Source organism: Mercenaria mercenaria, chromosome 2 (assembly GCF_021730395.1).
Source record: "Mercenaria mercenaria strain notata chromosome 2, MADL_Memer_1, whole genome shotgun sequence".
NCBI lineage: Eukaryota > Metazoa > Mollusca > Bivalvia > Venerida > Veneridae > Mercenaria > Mercenaria mercenaria.
The window spans coordinates 4,670,658-4,693,964 of NC_069362.1; the positions used below are offsets into that span (position 1 = coordinate 4,670,658).

The following is a 23,307-nucleotide window of genomic DNA, read 5'->3' on the forward strand; positions in this document are numbered from 1 at the left end:
ACGAAATATCTACGCAAATAACTTGAGAATAACAAAATTATAATCACTTGTGAAAAGAAACAAGTTAACAACTATTCTTGCATAAAAACTACATTTTTCACTGGATCCGCTCGTGTAGTAACGGGAGAAAAATCGTGTGCAAACAAGGCAATTCACGTGCTGTTAATACCCGATTTTTATTTTTTTTTTTTGAAATGCTTTCCCAGGGACGTAAATGTATTTCTGCGCAGATTGACATCTGGTATGTGCGTCTTGTTTCTTTCATAAAAACCTCTTCTTAAAGCATAAAAGATGCAATCTAAACCATATAATGTTTTGCTGTATCGGTAACTAACGCCAAATGCGCTGCCCCCAACAATGTTTGTACTCGTTTCTTCCCTTGTTTACTTACCTTTTAGAACTCGGCGTCGGTTCAGATTTTGCAGACAACTGTGAATGTTAAAGAATCGCGAGTAACATATGCGATTCTTTGTTTTTAGGAATCATATTTATAATTTTGGCAAGTATCAGTCGGTATGTTTTTATCTAATTTCTCGAAGAATTTATATAAACAGCTTGGAAGCTTGACACTACGTTCGTACTCCTTCGTACTCCAACTGTGTCCGTACCCAATATTACTCGAATGTAAAGTTATTATTCTTCAAATTGTGCTCGAGTGCACCAAATTGTGAAGTGATATGAACAATTATTGGTAATTTTATGTTTGTAATAACGAGAGATAAAAAATCATTTAAAAGCCTTCAGGATGTGCTTTTGATAGTGTTGTTTATTTCTGGACCCTGGATTCGGATATTTAAAACATGTTTACCGTTTCCAAGAACAACAGAGAATGGTAAATAAAAAATGTACCGGAATTGTCAGTCATCACATATGAAAACAATACATAAAGTCGTCGTGTAATGTTTTGTTTTTATGCAAGAGTAGTGACAATACACGTTTATTTTGTTTATAAACGTCTGCAGAAGCCCTTGGGATATGTTTGTGACCTCGACCTTCGGTCGCATCAAATCATTACACTAAGAAAACGGATCAGTAACGGATAGGTGATGTTAATTTTGCATTATCATTATACACGGGCTTTCGGTCAGATAAAAAATAATCATTTTAACAAAATGGTTTACATTTTATTTCAATTTTCACTTTAATGTCCTATATTGTATACAGAAAATGCAGAAAAGGAAATACAGGAACGTTAAATTATAGCGCAATCGAATCAGACTGTAGCGTTTGTTTACTGTTTACATAAAAGCCCCAAACATAGCACGACGTTCAATTAACATATATGCCCTGCACATTCTTTTGCTCTCGCAATCGAGAGGGTAGAAAAACTGCTGATTCAAATGTTATAAATTAATTGAAAATTCACGACCTTATGTATCGTAAATGTTACTGTATACATATTGACAGCTTCTTGCCTTGTACGGCAGAGATGTAGCAGATGTTATATAGTTTTTACAGAGCTATATTGCATGACTTGAGATGATCATGATGATTTGAATTTCTTGCATTTTTGTCTCATTTCGAAACAGCACTTCCATTAGCGTGAAAGATTGAATTTGCTGATATTTGCGCTATACCATGCAATGTAACAGACGTTTTAAAATACTATTAATTATTTCGTGATGAATTTAAACGAAAGGTGAAATAAAAGTTTCATAAATAGATAAATTACATCAACAGAACTAAGTCAACCGCGCCATAAGAGAACATGGTGTGTGATAAATCAGCAGAATGATATCTGCGTAAACAAGAAAGAGTAGAAGATGCTGTATATTTGCTGTTCATAAAAGGTCCAAACGTCCAAAAAAACCCTGATAAACATGATTATTTTTGTTTTCATACCTTAAACATGATCCTGCATATTAATTGATGTGAAGAATATTATATACAATCTCTCTCTCTCTCTCTCTCTCTCTCTCTCTATATATATATATATATATGTATATATCATCCCACATTCATACTATTAGTATTGTTTGTATAATTGCGGATCTGGCCTTTCATACCCCTCTGGGATATCCTCTTCTCTCTTCCGTACTATAAACAATTTTCTTGGAGGTTCTTTATTTCTCTCGTCATTTACTTCCGTAGGAATGAGATAATCCTCTTGAATACCTTCCAACTGGAAAGATTCGTTTCCCATGTGTGTTTCGTTACTCAGTCTCGTATATGGATCAGAGTGCATTCCATTGGTATCAGTGTGTCGATATCGGTATTCGTTTTGAATTTTGTCATAAACCCCTTGCTTTTGATTTGTAGAACGAAGTTTCTCGTATGGATCTCGAACATTGTCATTAGGTCTTTCAGGCAATACTGGTCCATCCCCTCCTCCTCTATTGTTTCTCGCATTTAACTTTGCGTACTGGGTCTTTTCTTGCTTTGATTTGTCTAAACGCAAATAGTCGTCGGTAACAGCAGTGGTCCGTTTCGAGGTTTTCTCGTAAGGTACATTGTCGCTTACATCAGTCGGGTTTATATAGGCATACGTCTCTTCATCAAAGTCTGCATCGTGTTTGAAATTTACTTTCAGTTCGCCCTTCTGTTTCTTTTTGTCCTCGGTCTTTCTAAAGTAACATTTGAATTCATCAATATTTCTTATTTCATACTAATTTATTTATGAGTATTTCTCATTTGACTGTAAGTGGTTCTAACTCTGTACCTTATAAGATTGTACCAATTTTCATATATGTGTTTGAAGGTATCTATGAAACATTGAACGTCTACATCTCAGCACGCGTTATTTGCATAATCTTTTTATTTCTCTTTATTCTTCGCTTTATAATCATTGCGGAAAGGGTTAACCTTTTACATCAACATATTTTTATTTAACAACGTTACAAAATCTGGTTGTGTACCTTCGTTTTCGCTTTCGTATGCAGACCACAAGACTGACAATTACGCAGATTGTACAAATGCATACAACAGCAACGATCACTGGAGTCTGCCAATTTGATTTGGAGTTGACGAGATAAGTAACGAGAACAGATGTTGTTGTTGTTATAGATGTCTGTGTTGACGTAGGCAATGCTGAATCAAAAAAAGAAAAAAGGATTGGTGTACAATTAGACATGTTTATAAACATTTAAATTATAAACTAAAGTATAATATTAATCTGATATTTCAATTATTGTTATAGCTAAGTGTAATCGCAAATGTAATAATGTTAAAACGTTAAATAATGTGCTTTTAATGCATATAATGACGGGTTAAGTACCTGACCAACTATAAAGCGAAATTTCTGGTAGACAGTACATTTCTGTGGATGGCTTTTGTTTTCGATTAGGTACACAGAGTCCATCAATAAAGCAATATTCTTTCTGAAATATAAGAAATCAAGATTGAGCCGTCGCAATTAATCAACGCACATTGATAAAATAAAACGTATATGATAAAAATCTACACTTGAAAGTATGACATTTTTTCTCTGATATTAACACACAGTTTAAGACATTGACTCGTTTTCATCATAACATGCCTATAGCTGTGTTTTGATATATTACAATAATAAACAAAACGTGGGTTTCACGAACACTATTTGTGGCAAGGTTCTTATAAACTCTAACAATAGATCCTTTTGAAGCATCTTATTACATTTCAACAACAGTAAAACATGGTTTTGGGTTTGATGTTTTCCAGATAGACATTTATTAATAAAGAAAATGGATGAATAACTAACTGTGTATTATAAATGTTATATATTCGTTATATGAAAAAAATTCAAATATGACCATAAGGAAATATAATGGATGAATATCTAACTGTGTATTATAAATGTTATATATTCGTTATATGAAAATTCAAATATGACCATAAGGAAATATAATCATAAAGACGTATTCGCATAGGGTATGTGTTACCTTTATGTTGGCTGTAAGCATGCCGCTACTGCTGTTTGAAAAGGTTTGACATTCTGAATTGTAAACACACATTTCAAGAGGTGTCCCATGATGTATGCCATCATTGCTCACAGAAACCCTATAGCAAGACATCAACTTTACTTCTTGGGTGTCAGGAAGAGATCGTTTCCTTCTGATAGGCGACACAAGAGAACAAATCACTTCAATTAACGATTGTGCTTGTCCTCGTATGGTGTATGCATCCATGTTCAGCCGACCCTCTTTATTGGCATGAGTCTACAAAATAGAATAAACATATATTTTGTAAAACTGTGTTTTAATAAAAATGGAAAATATCATTATTTGATCAGTTCATGTTTCTCTCTCCCATTAAACTACAGAATGGTTATATGTATTACATGTGCATTCTTCATGTGATATGTGTGTGTCTGTTCGGGTTTAACGTCTTTTATTTTTTTACAATTTTTCAGTCATATAAACGACGGTGTCTACTTGTAGCAGTGAGCACAATGCCCAACTTTATAGGACACGTGGCATGATACCCCACCCAGTCACATTATACTGACACCGGGCTGACCAGCCTAGCACTATCCTCTTAATGCTGAGCGCCAAGCGAGGAAGCTACTAGTACCATTTTTTACGTCTTTGGTTTTACGCGGCCAGGGATCGAACCCACGGCCCCCCGCACTCGAAGCGGGCGCTCTACCAGTAGGCTACCGAGGTGGTATCTTCATGTGATAGTCTTGCTACCGGAATAGTATTGCTACTTGATTAACAGAATTCAATGTAATTGTTCAAAGCACGACATGTATTATCAAAATGGCATAAATAAAACTGAGTCTTGAATAATACTTAAACATCCTCAAGTTGACAATATCATACATTTACCGAGTGGGGCCACTGGCGCCAGAACAGAAAGAAATTGCCTCTGTACATGTTATACCCTACCCCTAGGTATTCTATAAGACCGACTATAGTCGGTCTTACGTTGGAAAAGGCACATACTGTTGTATGTGTCATAACTATAGTTGGTTGAGAGCTCATTGGAAAAGGGTAAATGATAAAAGTGTATAACTGTTTTAACCTATTTAATAAAACGTACTTACCTCAAACGTTGTGATGTGACAAGTCACAGATTCACTTGCAAAAAATCCTCCGTAGATAAACACATGCGTGCATTTTGCTTCTTTCTCATCGCAGGTACTTCCGTGAAGTAAACTTGAAGTAGATGGCGGCTTTTTAAAATCAATTGAGCAATCATCACCACCAAATCCAACATAACATTTACAGGTACCTAAATGATATACTTGTAGTGATAAACAGTTGTGTGAACATACAAGTAAAAGTAGAGTATATATAAATATATATATATTAAACGTATATATGATCGACAAACGTATTTCTGTCTTATAAAATATTATGCGCCATTAGTAATATTGACGATATTTATGTTTTTGAAATTGGAATTTAAAAATTAGATTCTATGTTTCATTGTGATTTGTTAAATTGGTATCGTTATCAGCGGAAACAGTTATATTTATCATTTTACACAAATAGTATACAAAAAAAAAAAATGAAATCACATGTCGCCATACACGAAGTACATGAATATGTTGAAGGCTCGGTTCGACTGACACTGTTTATAGACGTCAATGAAAATGCAAGCCCACTAGCAGTTTTCTAATCAAATTTTGAAGTTTTAAGCGCTATTTCGCGATGAATACATGTACAAGACGGTAAATATCCAACGTGGCGTAAATGTAAACCTTTGGCAACGTCAAGTCAACTATAGTTTGAAGTAAATAACTTGAATGTTTCTTAAGTTATACTCTGGACACGAAATATGACGTCAAATGTGATATTTAATCTCAAGCGGTCATCTTAAACTTAGATATACCGAAACGGATGTTGTGCTCTGTACATCGTCTCGTCACCACCTACCTTTATCCTAAGTGTATGGATAATAAATTGTATTGTTTTACAAGTTATGCGTCGGACAAAATATGACGGACCGAGAGACGGACGGACAGAGAAACACAGGCGCTATCACATAATACGTCCCGTTTTTTTTTCTTAAAAAATAAAAATGAGTTATTATTTTGGTAACATATTTAGATTCCGTTATCAGATAAGCATTGAACACTCGTTTACTTGACTTGAAAAAAGAGAAAAAAAACCTATGTATACCGTTTTTGCATGTGCCATGATCTGAACATTCATTTGGACAGGCAATTTCTTCTATCGCGTCTACGATCTCAATAATATTTAGATTTGAATCTTTGAACTCATCGGTTGGATGAGGTGTTGTGACTTGGCCAATGGGTTGACCACTAGGTGTCGTTGTTGTGGAAATCGTTTGCCTTGGGCGTTCTAAATCTTCTCGGACTGTTTTGTTTCTATGTATTTCAGATATACACGAGTCTTGCATAGACTGTCGTGATAGCCTGTGCCACTCCGTTGTCTGTGTTATCTGAAATAAGTAGTAACGAGACGGTTAAACAGTATGTAACTTACATATCTTGAAAAAAAAAACACACATAATGAATACAATATCATTTTTATTACTAAAGCTGCTTCTCTTTGTGAATGTGATCACAGGAGAAATTTGCTACACAAAGTGCCGTGTGAATGTGTAATGGCCATGACTTTGAATCTCTTGCCCACCATCTTAGTTGAGAGTAGCGGTGATCCTTAATGGCAGATACCCACTTGGCTTGAGGAAGGCCCATGAGACTTTTAATGTCTCCACATTGACTTGAATTATTTCTGGAGGAAAAATGGGTCTTCTGCAATTATTAAATGTAAAAGTCACCGCATGATGTAAACTTGTATCCATGTGACTTAACACGAAAACGTATAACCTGAAAACCAAAACATTTTGACATTTTCTAACAAAACCATGTCAATAACTTACAACAATATCCTGTGTACATGTTTCAATAGCCCGCTCGGTGTCTGTGTGGGGAACCCGTGCACAAAGTCGGAATGCCCTTGAACTATTCATGTAAGTTGTGCAAAAAGTTTTAGCTTTATTGTGATTCCAGTGTTTGCTAGGGTTGGATGTTGTTGTCTATAAAGAAATATTTTAATGCTTATCATATTGAAGTTCAAACACAACCCGAGAGTTGTTTTAGTATTCTACGAAGAGTTTAACAAAAAGTTTTGATAGTAGTAGAGAATGTCAGGCTCTTGATAACAAAGCGTGAATTGAAAACATAAACATAGATTGAAATTACATCCATCGTTTCCCTAAGGTAAAAACATGTTGAGACAGGAGATATTTATATGAAACAGAAGCTTTGCATTCTCTTGTTATTCAAGTCAAAAGCAGTTTATCTATTATGACCAACAGTTATTCTCAACTGACAAACGTGTAAAGTGTTGTGTTATGGAAATCACCAAGACATTTGGATGGACAGTGATATTATAAAAACATTTAACTGAATACAAATGATAATTGCAATCCTGATGAAAACAAGTCAATGTGACGATGTATTATACTGTATCCAAAAAAGGCGAACGCATAATGCTAACTATCATGAGAAGCAAGCATAACATCATTTAATCTAATGATGATAACCTGTGAAACCTGTGCTTCCTTCTTTGTTGTGGGCTTCGTGTTAGTCACTTCGGGTCCTTTCGTGGTCTTTGAATATAAAAATAAGAAAAACAAACTTTAATATCAAATATGAAAATATTATAGTTTCGGTAAAAATCAGCAGTTAAAATAAAATAATAATAATCCGATTTATAAGTATTCAAATAGAAAGGTACTGAACAATTCATACAGTTACGCCATCTTTATGATTGCCGTCTTTGCTCAGATCTAGAACTGGAACAGTATGTTTCTCAGTACTCTCGACAGATATCTTTTCAGCGAGTTTGCATGTCTGTTCCCCGACCGTTCTTCCTTTTGCACATGTGTTATCTGCTCCTAGGTGACATTTTTCCTTGGTTGTTACTTGGCCACTTGATACACTACATGTGCAAGCAGGATGCACCCACGAGGCTGTTGATTTAGCGCTTAAGTTGAATAAGCTTTCTTCTTTTGAAACTCTAAATCATAAAAATTGAATGTGTACAAGAATATAGTCAATACAACAATAACAGCTTACATCTATAACTTTAGGTAACATTCTATTATTTGAGGTACATAGTGTTTAAAACGTGTAGCTGTTACAACGTGTTAAGAATATGCTACCTCTTCATGCCATAACTGTTTGATATTCGGGTCACTGTAAATAATGTCCAGATACTTTATATTTTTTCTACGCTTAAATTTTAATTACTTAGTTTTCCTTAAGATATAATCATTAAAAATGGAAACCCTAGCCAATAGAAAATAAACTGATTATTTAACACCAAATATGATATATATGTTCATCTAAACGAACCTCCAAGTTTGAATAAACTCAGTTCTATTAAAATTGATATGTCCGGTGCGGTCATGAAAGTCATTTGTGCGGTTGTTATCAAGTGAACCGCACAACCCCTTACTGCGGCCATGCTGATCGTGAACGGAAGGATACAAGGACACCGAAACTATCATGCTTCCAACTGAGTTGAAATATGGAGATTTGTCGAGGCGTGCTTTTACGTATGTTCCATATGGTAAATAAATCTGAAATTGAAATTGTGAATAGCATCTACGCTAAGGCGGATTACATTTATTTATTATAATGTGCAGTTTTTCACATAATTTTTACATTATTGATAAATATTATACGCAAGGATTAGACTGACACTTAAAACATTGATAAGACACGTCAAATGCAATATTCTGGTACATATTTACAAAGAAGAACTAGTAATGGCATTCAATCAAAATACACTAATTTTAATATAGTTAAGTTAATGTAACACTTTCAGGCAGTTTCATTTTTGTAAAGCGCATATAAATATGGGCTGAATTTGTCAAATATCTGCGCGGTGAATAGAAACCAGCGGCCATAATAAAATTATTTTCTATTTTATACAATTAGTGTGCACCTTTCCACATATATCACTGGCAAACATCCCATGCAAGGATTAAAATGACACTTAAAAGATTGATAAAACTTGATAAATTGTATCTTTGTGTTGATAATATATCAAAGGGTATTATTGAAAAGCTCCTAATGTAAATAGACTTGAGAGTTTTTATCTGAGAGCGAAGAGGAAGTCTGATACATTGTGCAAATCTTATTTTATCCGCACAATTTTGTTCTACTTAGCTCTTTACATCAACAGATATGTTATGGTAAACAACTTTAGTAAACTTTAAGCTAAAGTTTACCGTATACGTAGAGTCTGTTTCTTGTCTAACAAGAAGAACACCATCATCACATTGTTTATATCCGATTTCCATGATATTATTGCACGTGCTTATTACGTAAATATCTCTACCAGCCTGCACAGCAATTCCACAGTTACACATTGCGTTCGAGTTACAACGTTCCAATTTATGATGAACCTATTATAATGAATGACCATGCATAGTATCTAGATATGTCACTTATGTCTTCTTTAATTTGTACATTAAATAACGTTTATAATTATGTAACTAACTATAATTATATACAACTAAGCTTTTATGTGTTATTTGTTCTAGTGATTGTATAATTACTATGTCCGTTAACAAATCGTTTCGATGTGCTCTAAAACATATCCTGGTTTACAAATAAAGAATACAAGTTAGTTGATATAATTGTAATACAATCCATTTATTTATGGTATTTCACTAACTCATATATACCTTTGCTCGGTAGGATGTGTGGGTATACAGTACATACTCATCTGAGAAACTTTCGTGATGCTCGTAATGTCTGTATTTGAAATAGTAAAAACAATATCTGTTGTTAAATGAAGACTTATATAAATGTTATCATTATATGTAAATTACATAATTTCAATACAGCAAAATAAGCAATGTATGTAATTCCGATGAGTTTAGTGGCTTCGGTGTAAATAAATATGTTATTTAGAAAAGTGATTGCGACATATAACATTGTTGATTTTTATAAAACATGAACTTTAAATATAGCATCGTTTATAAAACAATAAGCATAGTTAACCTTATTGTCCGCAGTGAGAAAAACTATATATGAACATATTAATAGGTTTACAAATAAAATCTGTAAAAAGATCCTTTGGAAGCATTGAATACAATAAAGCAGAATAATAGGAAACTCGGTTTGATTGAGTCTGTTCATGAGAGGTAATGAAATGTGCAGCACCTCTAACGCACCCTGGCACCGGCTTAAGTGGAACTCTATTACATATCTATTGAACTGACTCCATGATCCAAAAGGACCAGACAGTATAACAATACTAAAGACTTTTCATAGCCGCTACCCTGCATTTAAAGATTCCTGTTTTGAAAGTTAATAAAATCTCGATTTGATTGAGTCTGTTCATGAGTTCATGTACAAAGTTCATGCAAATAATGCATTAAGTCTTAAAAAGTCGTTTTGTCGTGTGTTTTTTTTTTCAAAGTTTTTTTTTATCAGTTTATTTTATCTTTTTACATTTTTCTTAGTTTAAACTTAAAGTCAGTTCTAATGCTTTGGTTTATAATGTACATACAGTTAGTTGGTTTATTGGTTAACTTCACACCCTCAAGTGTACAAAAGAAAATCAAATAAGGGTCCTCAAATATACTTTCTTGAAAGATGTACTTCAGTTGATATGGCAAAAAAGTATTTTATTGTACATGTTAAAGATGACATGTTAACCAGTACTGACTAACAATAGAGAAGTTGATCTGAAAAGGATTTGTTCAAAGCTGCTGCCAGAGATTCAGTTTACATAGCGAAGCGTAAATACTTACACGCCATCAAATGTATACATATGCGGATCATTCAAGGCTTCGCATCTTTTACCTCTCCAATATGTTTCAATTTCTGGCTTAACAATAACCTGCAGTTTCAACATGTCATCTTTTATAGAATCATTAGTGTATGGTAATATCTGTAATTCGTAGCAAGTAGACAGTTGTATCTTGCCAAGCAAGGCATTACTGTTATATTAATGTACGTTTAATGCATATAAATGAGAAAAGAAAAAGATAATTGAGTATGTTTCAAGTACATAAAATCGTAAAGTCATTGTGGTTAGAATCATAAACAATGTGTAACGTAATCATTTTCCGCAAAAGTCAATGATAACACTAACCGTTACAGCGGGTAGGACGTAACCATTCCAAAATGTATCGTTTTTAAGATTAGCCGTTCTCAAAATGACTTTATATGTTGTCTTCTCCAGCATGCCGTACTGGCCGTCTTCAGTGGCTTGTATTTGAAGATCATGCTCGATACCTTCGTCCCCCGATATACTGATTGTACATTTTCTTGTTGAAATACCTTTAGTTAATATTTGAAAATAGTTTTATAGTATAAATCTGGTGGGCAATAGTTTATTACATAAACTAAAGTCAAAACTATCATTTGATAAGAGTGCGTATAGGCAATGCTAAAACATTACAGTGTTCATATGTAAAACGTGTAGATGTAAAACAAAGGCCTATATTAATTGATTCCTATATCTTTTAATAACCGCCATCGTTTGTTATTCCTTAAACTTATGATTAAAGTATTGATTTCTGCTTTTATTTCTGTGTTTTATGTATGAATTTGAAATTTGCATGTGATTTTGCAAGTGCATAAAATCCAGAAAAGACAAGATCCGAACATATAAAATGAATTGCAATCATACCTCAATACTGGTTGGTACGCTGATAGATGTTATATTTTAATATTTTCCTGCTTTGGGTGCGCCTTAAGTTGATAATTCAGACACTTTTAAACGTTTATCTACACAGAGAAATGGACCTAAGTACTCTACCGCAAAATTCTTATTGCTCTGTTTTAGGCTCACAGTAAAACATATTTATTTATTCTGAATCGGACGTGAACAATTGACTTAGATAATTCGTTTCGATGATCTTTGCATGGATACCTTAACTGCCATTTCTAAAAATTACACAGAAATCAAGCCAGAACATTTCTTACTTTATCTTATTATTCCGAACAAACTAAGATAAAGTTTCTATATGTTATATATTAAAATGATAAAAAAAGAAGAAAAACTGTTGACATGTAAAAGCCAATACTACATAGAAAATCAAAATATAAAATCAATACTATATTGCATGGATACACTAATTAGTATTTCAATAAGCACTCTAAGAAGTTGCCTTTTTAATCTGAAAATATATCATGGATGGCCGTAGGGGCCTCCGTGGCTGACAGGTTAATGTCGATGACTCCAAATTACTTGCCCCTCAGCAATGCCGCTTTTGGACCTTACTTACTGCGTAAAATTGTTCGTGTGATGAAGCCATCCATCATCTGGCTAACGTAATGTCACTGTTCCCGCCGAATGAAACAGTGCCCGGAGTTGCGACAGGGTAGAACCACCATCATCAAAAGCTAAACATGCCACAATATTACCTGTGTCGGTGTGATACGAGCCCAAATATAAAACACAGAATGCATCGTCGCTAGAGTTAAACTAAGAAATATACTGATGCTTTACCTGTACAATTTTTACTGACGGGTACAGTGATAGCCAATGTTAATTTGCAGTCGTTATTAGCGTTCTGTGAGTTGTAGCAACCATATGGAACTGTAGGTGTAAATCGAATGACGGCAGTTTCGTCCCTATGCATAGTCACGTGTGGTGTCAGTATCTAGTCAAACATAAAACAATTGCTGATAGACATTTGAGAGAATAAAAATATTTTGTTTTAAATGATCGTTTCTTTTTAAAGAAACCCGACAGAGCTTTTGAGAGCCATAAAGAGCTTTCGAGAGCCATAAAATAATATATAATAATTGCATTAGTACTTCATTTACATGATGATCTATATTGCAGATGATTAATCTCCACGGCCGAGTGTAAGTGGCCGCTGACCTGTATCACTTGCCCTTCAATGCCCTTCAAGGTGCCCGCCCATGATGTAATAATGCCTGGAGGGACACTTGGGGTATTCCTTCATGATCAAAAGCTGGAAAGCTCGCCATTAGACTATAAATTGTGTCGGTTTGACTCTAAACCCCTCAAAAACCCTCGTTCGGATATGAAAACAATAGAATTTAGAGCAATCGGACTCGTTTTAAGTGTTATCTAAAGTACAGACATAACTATATAATCGCCACATTTTATTCTCTTTGAAATATGAACGCACTGCTAACGTGATCTTATACGCGTGGTGATAAGAATAAAAAAGAAAACATTGTTGCACACAAATAGACAGATATCAGTATTAGAATTTACCGTGATACCAGCAAATAGATTGTTGGACGACACAGAAAAACTTGTTTTCGGCGTTGTATCTTGGTTTCCAGCTATAGCACACGAAATCTGTAATATCAAGATGAATTATTTAAAAATGTCTTTCAACGAATATTTGCATTTAAACGCAAACTATTTCTGTTTATTCAAACACTAAAATACGTAGAAAGGTTTTTATAAGTTATGTATTTATGCCGAATATGTTTTTAAACTATATAGTTTTCAATAACATATTCTGGACTTTTCAAAGACCTGGTAATTAAAAACATCAGAAAATGAACGCACATTTATGACGACGAAAAAATTAAATACTTTGTCTTAAGTTTTTTTTAAACTTACTAAGTCAATACAAATTACACCGTAATGTCAAGAGATACGTATATTCGTGGTCTGCGATATTTACGTGGAAGGGTAAGGAGATATGATTTTTCACAAGATCCTCCTCTGTTAAAGACAGACTGTAATTTTCATGTTTCTCTTCACCAGTCTTAACTATTGTGTAGTTTCGTTCATCTCTCTGTACCATCCAGCGAACACTGTACGCAACTTCTGGTGAAGTATGAAACATGCAACGAAAGGCTGTAGAGCTTAATTTTGCGTTTCCTGTCGGCACCGGCTGTAGATAAGCTTCTATTCCTGGCTCTAAAATAAATGCATTATCATTAGCTATTTTTCACATTTAATAATAATACTTAATTGATGAATTTGATGTAAGTTTCACTCGATATAAAACCAATTTCAAAACCCGAAATGTTACTTACGTGTGAAAACCCATTGTCGGTCCAGTTCAGTGCGTTGTCCATGTTGAGATGTATGTACCACGACAATGTACTTAGTGCCAATATTCAAACCTTGAAAGGTTTTCTTCAGTGACGGTTTGTCCACAGAAAATGAGCGAATCACCCTACCATCTTGCAGAAGGAGCGTTCCTTCCCCTGTCAAATTTTCGCTGCCATGGTCGTATGTTATGATGCTTGTAAAGCTATGATTTGTAATGTCTGCTCGCAACAGATTAATATTAGCCGAAGCTGGGCGATAAGCTGCTTCTAAAATGACAAATGTAAACTGTGTTAATTACGAGATCCAGAAAATGAACGAATCACCCTACCATCTTGCAGAAGGAGCGTTCCTTCCCCTGTCAAATTTTCGCTGCCATGGTCGTATGTTATGATGCTTGTAAAGCTATGATTTGTAATGTCTGCTCGCAACAGATTAATATTAGCCGAAGCTGGGCGATAAGTTGCTTCTAAAATGACAAATGTAAACTGTGTTAATTACGAGATCCAGCACAACTTTGTAGAACATTCGAGAAGTATTCGAAGAGCTATAATAAATGCGTATATTTTAAATAAAATTAATATTTAGCCGTAATATTTCAGTGCAGCAGGAGGGACAGTTATTCAAGCCGTGCTTTAGTATATCTGTCAGATTTGAATTGGAATTATAAGATATTAATCTACGAAAACAACCTCTTATCCACATAATGTACCTAAATGAGTACTTATTGAAAATAAACCTGACTTTTGGTAATATTAACGGCAAACTTTGTACGATTCTTGGTCATGGCAATGATACTATTACATTCGGTTAAATTATAGAAGATTTTATTAAAAGAGGTTATGACCAGATTATGTTTAGACACAGCGCATGTTGTTGATTTTTTTGTTCAGTCACATTACATCTGGACATTGTGCTGTGTCTTCTTCATGTTTCCGTGGTTCTTATTAGTATTTTTCTCTGTGACAAAGTTATTGATCAAATGCTCTTTATATACGTTTGTATATCTAAATATATATTATCATTATGTGTGTAAGTAATTATATTTGGCGGGAATCAATATCATTAATACTCTCATGTAACTCTGGAATAAGGTTGTGATTAAAACTGAGGTATGGGACGTCAAAAATCGGTTAACTCCCCAGTAGCGATTTATCAAAGACCGTTCGAAGACTGTGTCCCATTGCGTTCCTTTTTTTTTGTTTATATTTCCTCGTTATTCTCGTGGTTAGTATGTTTTACTTTCAGTTTGTTTCTATATTAAAAATGTACACATCTACATACAGTTCGAACTAAGGAAGGCTTTGTTTTTAGAGTTTGAAATTCTTATAAGATATTTTCCCTTGTTTTATCTAACTGTCATCTCTAATGATAAAATGAGATAACTTCGCGGTATGTATTATGAATGTCATTTCTTACGTGTTTTGAATAAGTGACATTATTTTACAAACTCGTACTCTCCAAATTTTTTCTGGTCGTTCTGGATAATGTAGTACTCTCAGTTTTCTATACTAGGGTTAGTGAGGGGGATGTTGGACTTTACATTATCGCTTATGAACAGACTCGATCTAACCGAGTCTGATGTTATATTACTTTATTGCTTTTATACTTCCAGGGAATCTTCTGATTCATATTTCTGTGTAAAAAATATGGTATTTCTATTTTACAGATTGTTCTAAATATACTATTTTCTTTGAAAGCAAATAAAATAGAATTATGTGAATTATTCCGTCTCTAGTTTAAAGTAACAATAAAGCCTATGCCCCAGAATCTAACAGATATATATATATATATCAAGTCTAAACGTGATTTCTAGAAACAATACGGATTTGCGAAGTGGCTAACATTTCAGTTACGACGACGCATTACAATTATTCGCAATTTGGTTCCCAAATTTCAGACTATAAATAACAACAAAAAACATTAGCACTTACTCGTAACTGTCCACAATGTCGCAAGAATCCTCTTTTTTCTATTGCTGAATGTATATAATCGAACTGTGTAATTAGTTGATGGGTTGAGATTTTCCCATTTATACTCTAATAAAGGCATGTTTATTTCAATTGTTTGAAGCACAGAGCCATCGGAGAGAACTACTTCTGCTGTGACATTAAGCATTTCACCATCAGCACTAACGTTGATTGCAGTGATGAAACTACTCGGCGTTATGGAGCCTTGCGAAATCGTAAGTGTGGCGTTATATATTTTCTCAACGCGTTCTCCTGGAGGTCCTAAAATAGGTACTAAAATTTATTAGTCATTGTGAGAGGAGCTACCGTGAAAAAAAAGTCATGTAGACTAATTTTCGATTATTTCGTGATTGCATCAGTCTGAAAAAATCCCAAAGAACATACATAGTCCATTTCCATCTTAATCTTCAAAAATTGAAATCAACAAACTCATTTCCTACGGAATAGCTATTTGGGCCAAGAAAATGCAGTCGTATAAATGTCATTTGTATACTTGTTTCAATATGGCTTTTATTTCACAGAGGTTGATCTAGAAGTGAAATTGAAATTTTACAGATTTTTCTTCTGAGTGATAAAATATACCAAAATAATTATTTCCGTCACACTTTTGTATAAGTGTTGTTGTTTTATTAAATTGGGACCTAGGAGTATATCTTCTATATGACTATATGTGCGATTTGCCTTGTCCTTGAAGTGGATGCTGAGACTGTCCAAAATTAGGTCATAACCATAGATCGTTAGTCTAAGGTATGATAAAAAGCAGAATATTATACAAGCTGTTGACTAGCTTTTACATAAAGCTAACTTTTAGACTTCATTAATGTAAACATTACCACTTACCCGTGACGGCCCATGATGTTGCAAGGACACTCTTTTCTCCATTGATGAAGGTATATAGCCGGACTGTGTAATTAGTCGAAGGGCTGAGATTTTCCCATTTGTAATCTAGTGAAGGCTGGGTAACTTTAGCAGATTGAAGCACAGATCCATTTGCGAGAACTAATTCAGCTGAGACATTAAGGATGTCATCACCCGAAGTGACGTTAATTGCAGCGATGAAACTGTTAGACGTTATGCTGCTTCGCTGGATCGTTAAAGTGGCGTTCGGAACGTTTTCCGTATGTTCTCCTGGAGTTCGCGGAGGTTCTAAAATTGGGCAAAGTAATTTATAAGGCATCCTAAGAGATATCTTAATTAAGTTTTATACGAGTCTTGTCATTTTTTCTAGTGCCTCGGCAAGATCATACCTGTTTAACAAATTTGGTAGAATAATAAAGAATACCACATGTTTGTATTTTGGATTCATATTATAATTCACCACCTTTAACTTTGAAAGTTCTTCTTTAACCGAAACCTATATAAATATTCATAAAATATGAATTTTTAGTAATAAATCGAACTCACCTGGTTTTTCAATCCCTGAAAGGAGAACAATATCAAGTTAGCACCCTTAAAATTTATTATCACGTTAGTTTCCTGTAACAATATGAAGCATGTCTTAGCACAAATATTTACAAAGTTTCGGGATAAAACTTTATATGACCAGCCACACTAAAGAGCTGTTTTGCAAAGGTTCGTGTTTAAAATAAAGCTTTTAATCACACCTACGATTTTTCAAACAGATCCTTGAATTTCACAAAATTTATTTCTCGCCTTCATGAAATTAAGGTTTTGTGACTAGAATGCAATGGAAATATCATAAATTCAAGTTTTTCCTTACCATTAAACTAGAAACCTCTAACTACTTATTGAAACCACTTTGAAGAGAGGTTGCGCGTGTATGTGTTTGTGGTAAATCTTTAAAATACGTGATATTAAAACATGTGTGCTAAAATCGTGTTACTCGCTTCAGTATGACTTCATACAGTATTTATGTTTAACAAGTACAGTGCAACCTTTCCAGAGCGGCCCTCTCTTAAGCTAAAACCTCTCTATAACAACATGATCAAAATTTCCCTAAGCTGAAATATACTTTCAAATTTACCTCTCCAGAACAACAACCTCTATATAACAGTCAATATTTGTATCTCCCAAAGGGTGTTGCTCTACAGAGGTTGGACTGTATATTTCGAAATTTTTCTGCTAAATTATTGAACTAAATTGCGACATCTCTGACGCTAAGTGCATATAAGCCTCGCTATTTCAAATGAAAATAAGTGAATACACCGTACCAAAGCAAAATCCTGAATCGTCCGGCCCTGGTGTTAGGTGATAAACAAAAAAGGTTCCGCAGTTCTTTATTTGAATTGGTAGTTGTTTATAGCATGGATTTAGAAACTTTAAGCACGCTGTTCTGTTAACTTCTCCTTCCTCTGGACTTGGCAAAGTACCTATAAAAGTAATATCATTTTTCTTTTAGCACAAGCTTGCAAGCGAAATCGTAATTATACAGTACCGTCATATTAAATGCACATTGAGTCTTACAATTGTAAACTTTTGTTGTATTTGTCTTTGAATGTTCTGCCTACATATATATATATATTACAAAATTAATGAAACGTATATATTAGACGACCATTTCATATTCTTGAAGCTCCTATACTTCTATTACGAGAGTTGTTTAAAATATATGCAGACTGGCCTTCCAATTTTGTCCGCGTTATATACGACATTGTAAAATTGGTACCTTGATTATAACCAGTAACATTTTACCTACCACATGAACTTATTTCAATAGTTTTACGAAACATAGCATAAAAGAAGAGATAATGTAATAACATAACAACGATTGACATTTTAAATTAATGACAATGTCTGTCAGCGTTGTAACATAATAATTGTAATTGGAAGATTCTACAATTTCTTGAATCTGTTTTATAGCAATAAAATGACGCCACTGAAAATGGTTACGTTAACTGGTATTTTCAATCTGTAAAATCTGAAATACACAACGTCCTATATTAACATGTTCGAGTTAAATATAATTTTTGTGATTACAGAAAAAATATTCAGATTTTTCAAAAGTAAACCTTTTCGTTTGAAAAAAGATATTTTAAAATAAAAATGCAAAAAAAAGTCGACGTCAGGAATATGTCATTGTAATATGAATACTACCGCTGAACAAACGACCAGGGACGAATATTATGCAAGGTAACAACTGTTAAAGACTGTTTTATTTCGGTTTTATTTCTAAATTATATACATTCAAACTTGCATTAAACAGCCAGCCGAGTGACCGGCAAAATTTGGCTGCTGAATACAGGTGGCTACTTAAGACTACAATGAAGTTGAAATTGGAACAAAAAGTCAATTTTTTAAGTTAGCTGACTGGCTGCCTAAGGCATATGGTTGATTTATACAGGTGCTTGCTAGACCTGTTCAAGTGCATGATAGTAGTTGTTTCATTTTTAGTGTTATATTTAAATGATACATTTGTGGGTTTTTTTTCTCGGTTTTATATCTAGTATCTTGTTATATGATAATGTCATTTGCAATTACCAAATATCAAAATATAAGACATACGACCTTTATACGTCATTAGCCTTATATTAAGAACTATATGCATTACATGTAGATCTGTACCTAAAATATTTGAAGCACAGTATGTTTTATGTGGGAGAACACATGCAAGTTTGTCTATGCATAGCTAATACTTTTCTGTTTCATACTCTATTACACACATGTATGATATGTATTTTGTTCTATTTTGAAACTGAATCAAATTAATATTAATGTTATTTTTAACCCAATACATACTTAAAAATAAGTTTATAAATGACGTCACACATCCGTTGAGACATTTACCCGTTTACCTGTCCATATGGATCATATTGCTAATGAATGATTTTTTATACTGAACAATTGTGATCAAAACACAGTATATTATATAAATAATAAGAACATTCACTTTCATCAAGATATCAGTCTCGGTCAATGTAAAACATACTTTTAACTGAAGCATGTATATTTCCTTTCTTCATATTTCCTTAGCGCGTTGTTATTGTTATCAAATAACCTCCAGTTATGTGTTGTGAGATGTCATTCTACTTTAACAATTACTATTGGAAGGTGAATATTTCTTCTCAAATTATTAAGATCAATACTAATTGATGATTGAGCAATTATTATCTGTTAACATCCTTTATTTCTATAGTATGATCTGTTAACATCCTTTATTTCTATAGTATGATATGTTAACATCCTTTATTTCTATAGTATGATCTGTTGACATCCTTTAATTCTATAGTATGATCTGTTAACATCCTTTATTTCTATAGTATGATCTGTTAACTTCCTTTATTTCTATAGTATGATCTGTTGACATCCTTTATTTCTATAGTATGATTTGTTAACATCCTTTATTTCTACAGTAATTCAAAAGTTTCTACGATCTATACCGTTTAATGTTTTGCTCAGATTTCTATATCTCTGTGACGTCATTTTATGTAAGACCATGTATGCCTGCCCTAGACAAAGAGATGTTTATTTTAAAGTCGGATGCCCAATTAACAAAATATTTTACCGAGACATCACTTTAAATATGATAAAACTATATTCACGATGTTGATGCAAATATATTGTTTAATTTGCAGTTATTGGTTGTTTTACATTTATGACTTGGTCGATAGCGCGTTGTTATTGTTATCAAATAACCTCCAGTTTTGTGTTGTGAGATGTCATTCTACTTTAACAATTACTGTTGGAAGCGGACATGTTACTAGTTATAACAGTACCATTTTTTTTTTCTAAATTTCACGTAGAGGGAACAAAATTGTATTCCAGTCGTCAACATACTTATAACACAACCTTCGTACTAATCATAATAATTATCGGAGAATGATGTTGAAACAAATAATGCATTGTACTATTTATTTGACCTTTCAAAACATGTTAACGACTTTCATTATATTCTGTTCACGCCTATATAAGATTAATATGAAAGCCAGAAACATGTTTTGACAGTTAAATATATACTACAATAGCAAAGTATCGATAATTTTATCAACATACAAATGTATCATATCTCTTTATCTTAAATTTGAACTGTTACATAAATGTCAATAATTTATTAGGTAGTTTGGTGCGCATATTTTGATTTTCAGGTCGACAGTTTTATTTAAACTCGATAATCTCTGCGTCAATGTGTGTTCAGTATTTATACATCAGTTACGAATTGTACCTTCTCTCTTGAGGTCAGGTCTATTATTTGACATTGACTATAACATTGACATACTGTCTAGGTTAGTTCATCAAATATGCCGATTTAATTTCACTGCTTACGTATTTTAAACAAGCAATGTATGTAACAGAGGTTGGGACAAAGCTTAAGATAATTTGTGCGCTGTTCGTATTCGTCGTTTGTATGCTTCATTTATAAACAAAATATAAACAAATGCAGTATATTGTTTCTTCTATATTCCAACACTTCACAGTTGATTTGCATAACATAACTTCTTTTTCATACATATCTTATCAAAAGAAACCAAAAGAAACAAGCAAATCTGATAAATTGATAACCCCCGCCGAAAGGGTCTGTGTCGAATAATGGCAAAAAAAGTATATCAGGCAAAACGTTAAGGATGTTAACATGTACATATGGCAATCTAACTGAAACTTGACAGGCCACATTTCCCTATAATGGTGAACATGTATAGAGGTTTCAGTTAAATATAATTCCAAACCACTTTCTAGATATGGCTCCGGACGGACGGACGGACGTTCCTACATATAGGTATTTTATGTGGCTACTCTTTTGTTCTAGATCTCTCTGTTGTTCTACTAGCCACGCAAAAGAAAAATAGCAGCATAAAAGCTTGAATGATATCAAAGGAAAAGTACAGTTACCTATTATTCCTATAGCCATCTAAATATGCAAATGTAAGCTCGGAAAAGGAGGGAAGGACAGTCGTACAACGCCAAAACTATATTTCTCCGCCTTCCCTACACACTTTGAATCCTTATTATGTTGTTGTTGTTGGGTTTTTTTGGGGGTTTTTTTGGGTTTTTTTTTTGTTTGTTTGTTTAGCTATCTAAATTACATAAATCTCATTTTGAAAAAATGATGTAGCTTCATCCCGCATTGTTCATTTAATAAAAGCCAAATTCGAAAAAGGAAGAACCCATTATCAGTGTTACCGCTGGGTCACAGATTCATTAAACTTCCTATTTTGCCAATATGTTAAGAATTACTGAATTGATATACTATATGATGTTCAACCATTTCAGAATAAAAAATCAAAACCTACACCTGTGTAATTATAAATTGTAAACAGCTGTTGTTTTTTTTAGACTTAGGTCTTTTACACATATTATACTTAAAGACAGCTTTATTTAAAACAAATGTAAAAGCAGTTCATATTTCTTAAATATATATGTCAGATTTTATTTTTCAACGACAGCGTATTTTATAGATGGGAGACGCCGTAAAAATATCAATGCTAGTGCTATATAAATATAAAAGGAAGTGTACGAACCTCCTTTTTTCTAGAGATTAAGGGTCATTTACATTTCAGATTTGGTTGAAAATGAAAAAAAAAAAAATTGCCTTTAACTTGAATCTAAATGGTTTACAGATAGCAGTGTCCACCCGATTTGTTACATTGTTTTTTGAAAACATGTTAAAATATACATTCTTCTTATATAAGAATGTGTATGAAAATATGATTTTATATGAAAATATGGTTTTTATTACTGATAGAAATGTTATATTGATATAAAAATTAATTTAATTAATTTAATTATTATAAAATAACATGTTTGAAATGCTATGGTTCAGAAAATTACATATTAAACATTCTTTTGATAAAAATGACTTGTTTTATTTCTAATGAAAAATACCTTTTTCATAGTTTGTAACTCCAGTGACATTTCAATTAAGGTTGTTTAATTATCTTATGAAAAACCTTCTCTTTTATTACACTTGATATTGAAATAAACATCCAGGTGACAATACCCGGAGGCAATAGATATCGACATCGCAATACCGGTCACCTGTTACCAATACCATATAGCCGTTGTCTCCCCTGATATCGATTTTCTGCAATATCGGTCATGAGGTCAATTCTTCCTCATGGAAAATGTATGTCAATCATCATTTTACTACACGTGTTCGCTAAAATGTGAAAATGCAGCATAAATGTGCAAAATGAATAAAATAAACAGGACAGATGCAGACCAATGTAAGATTTCAAATTAAAGATCATATACAAGATGAATTTCATTCATCATTTCGAGTTTTAGAGTAAAATTGTGATTTTTTTTAATTCTGTTTTTGTTTGTTTACATTTCGCCAAATATTTCGCACACCGCCGTGACCTCTAGACCAGATGTTTATTAGGGAAGGTCAAGCAAGTTTTTTCTTTAACGTTGACGAAAGCATAAAATATGTTGATAATCTCAGCAATATGAAATATTGAGACAATGTGACTGGTGCACGATGGAAGATAAATTATCGCTTGTTCAATATACTAGGTACCCATTCACCGAACTGC

The 23,307-nt window shown here is 33.3% G+C and overlaps 1 protein-coding gene across 1 annotated transcript; it reads right to left on the reverse strand.

Moving 5' to 3' along the window:
- Positions 1-1,110: 1,110 nt before the first annotated feature.
- Positions 1,111-21,030, reverse strand: LOC123563039 (uncharacterized). Its single transcript, XM_053522864.1, has 23 exons — positions 20,997-21,030; positions 18,049-18,207; positions 17,282-17,296; positions 16,718-17,023; positions 15,842-16,138; positions 13,892-14,176; positions 13,534-13,772; positions 13,113-13,199; positions 12,372-12,525; positions 11,010-11,197; positions 10,666-10,754; positions 9,592-9,661; positions 9,133-9,309; positions 8,252-8,478; positions 7,646-7,913; positions 7,438-7,503; positions 6,772-6,927; positions 6,045-6,327; positions 4,964-5,151; positions 3,858-4,133; positions 3,215-3,317; positions 2,856-3,027; positions 1,111-2,564 (listed from the first exon to the last, which is right to left on the reverse strand). The coding sequence occupies exons 1-23, from the start codon at positions 21,028-21,030 to the stop codon at positions 1,967-1,969; spliced, it is 4,437 nt and encodes a 1,478-aa protein (XP_053378839.1). The 3' UTR covers positions 1,111-1,966.
- Positions 21,031-23,307: the final 2,277 nt, after the last annotated feature.

Coding starts and splice junctions, on each gene's coding strand:
- LOC123563039 (XM_053522864.1), bottom strand. CDS start 21,030: ATGTCAAATAATAGACCTGACCTCAAGAGAGAAG. Junction 14,177..15,841: donor GACATTGTGGACAGTTACGA/GTAAGTGCTAAT, acceptor TTGTCATTTTAG/AAGCAGCTTATCGCCCAGCT. Junction 6,928..7,437: donor AGGAAGCACAGGTTTCACAG/GTTATCATCATT, acceptor ATTTCTTTATAG/ACAACAACATCCAACCCTAG.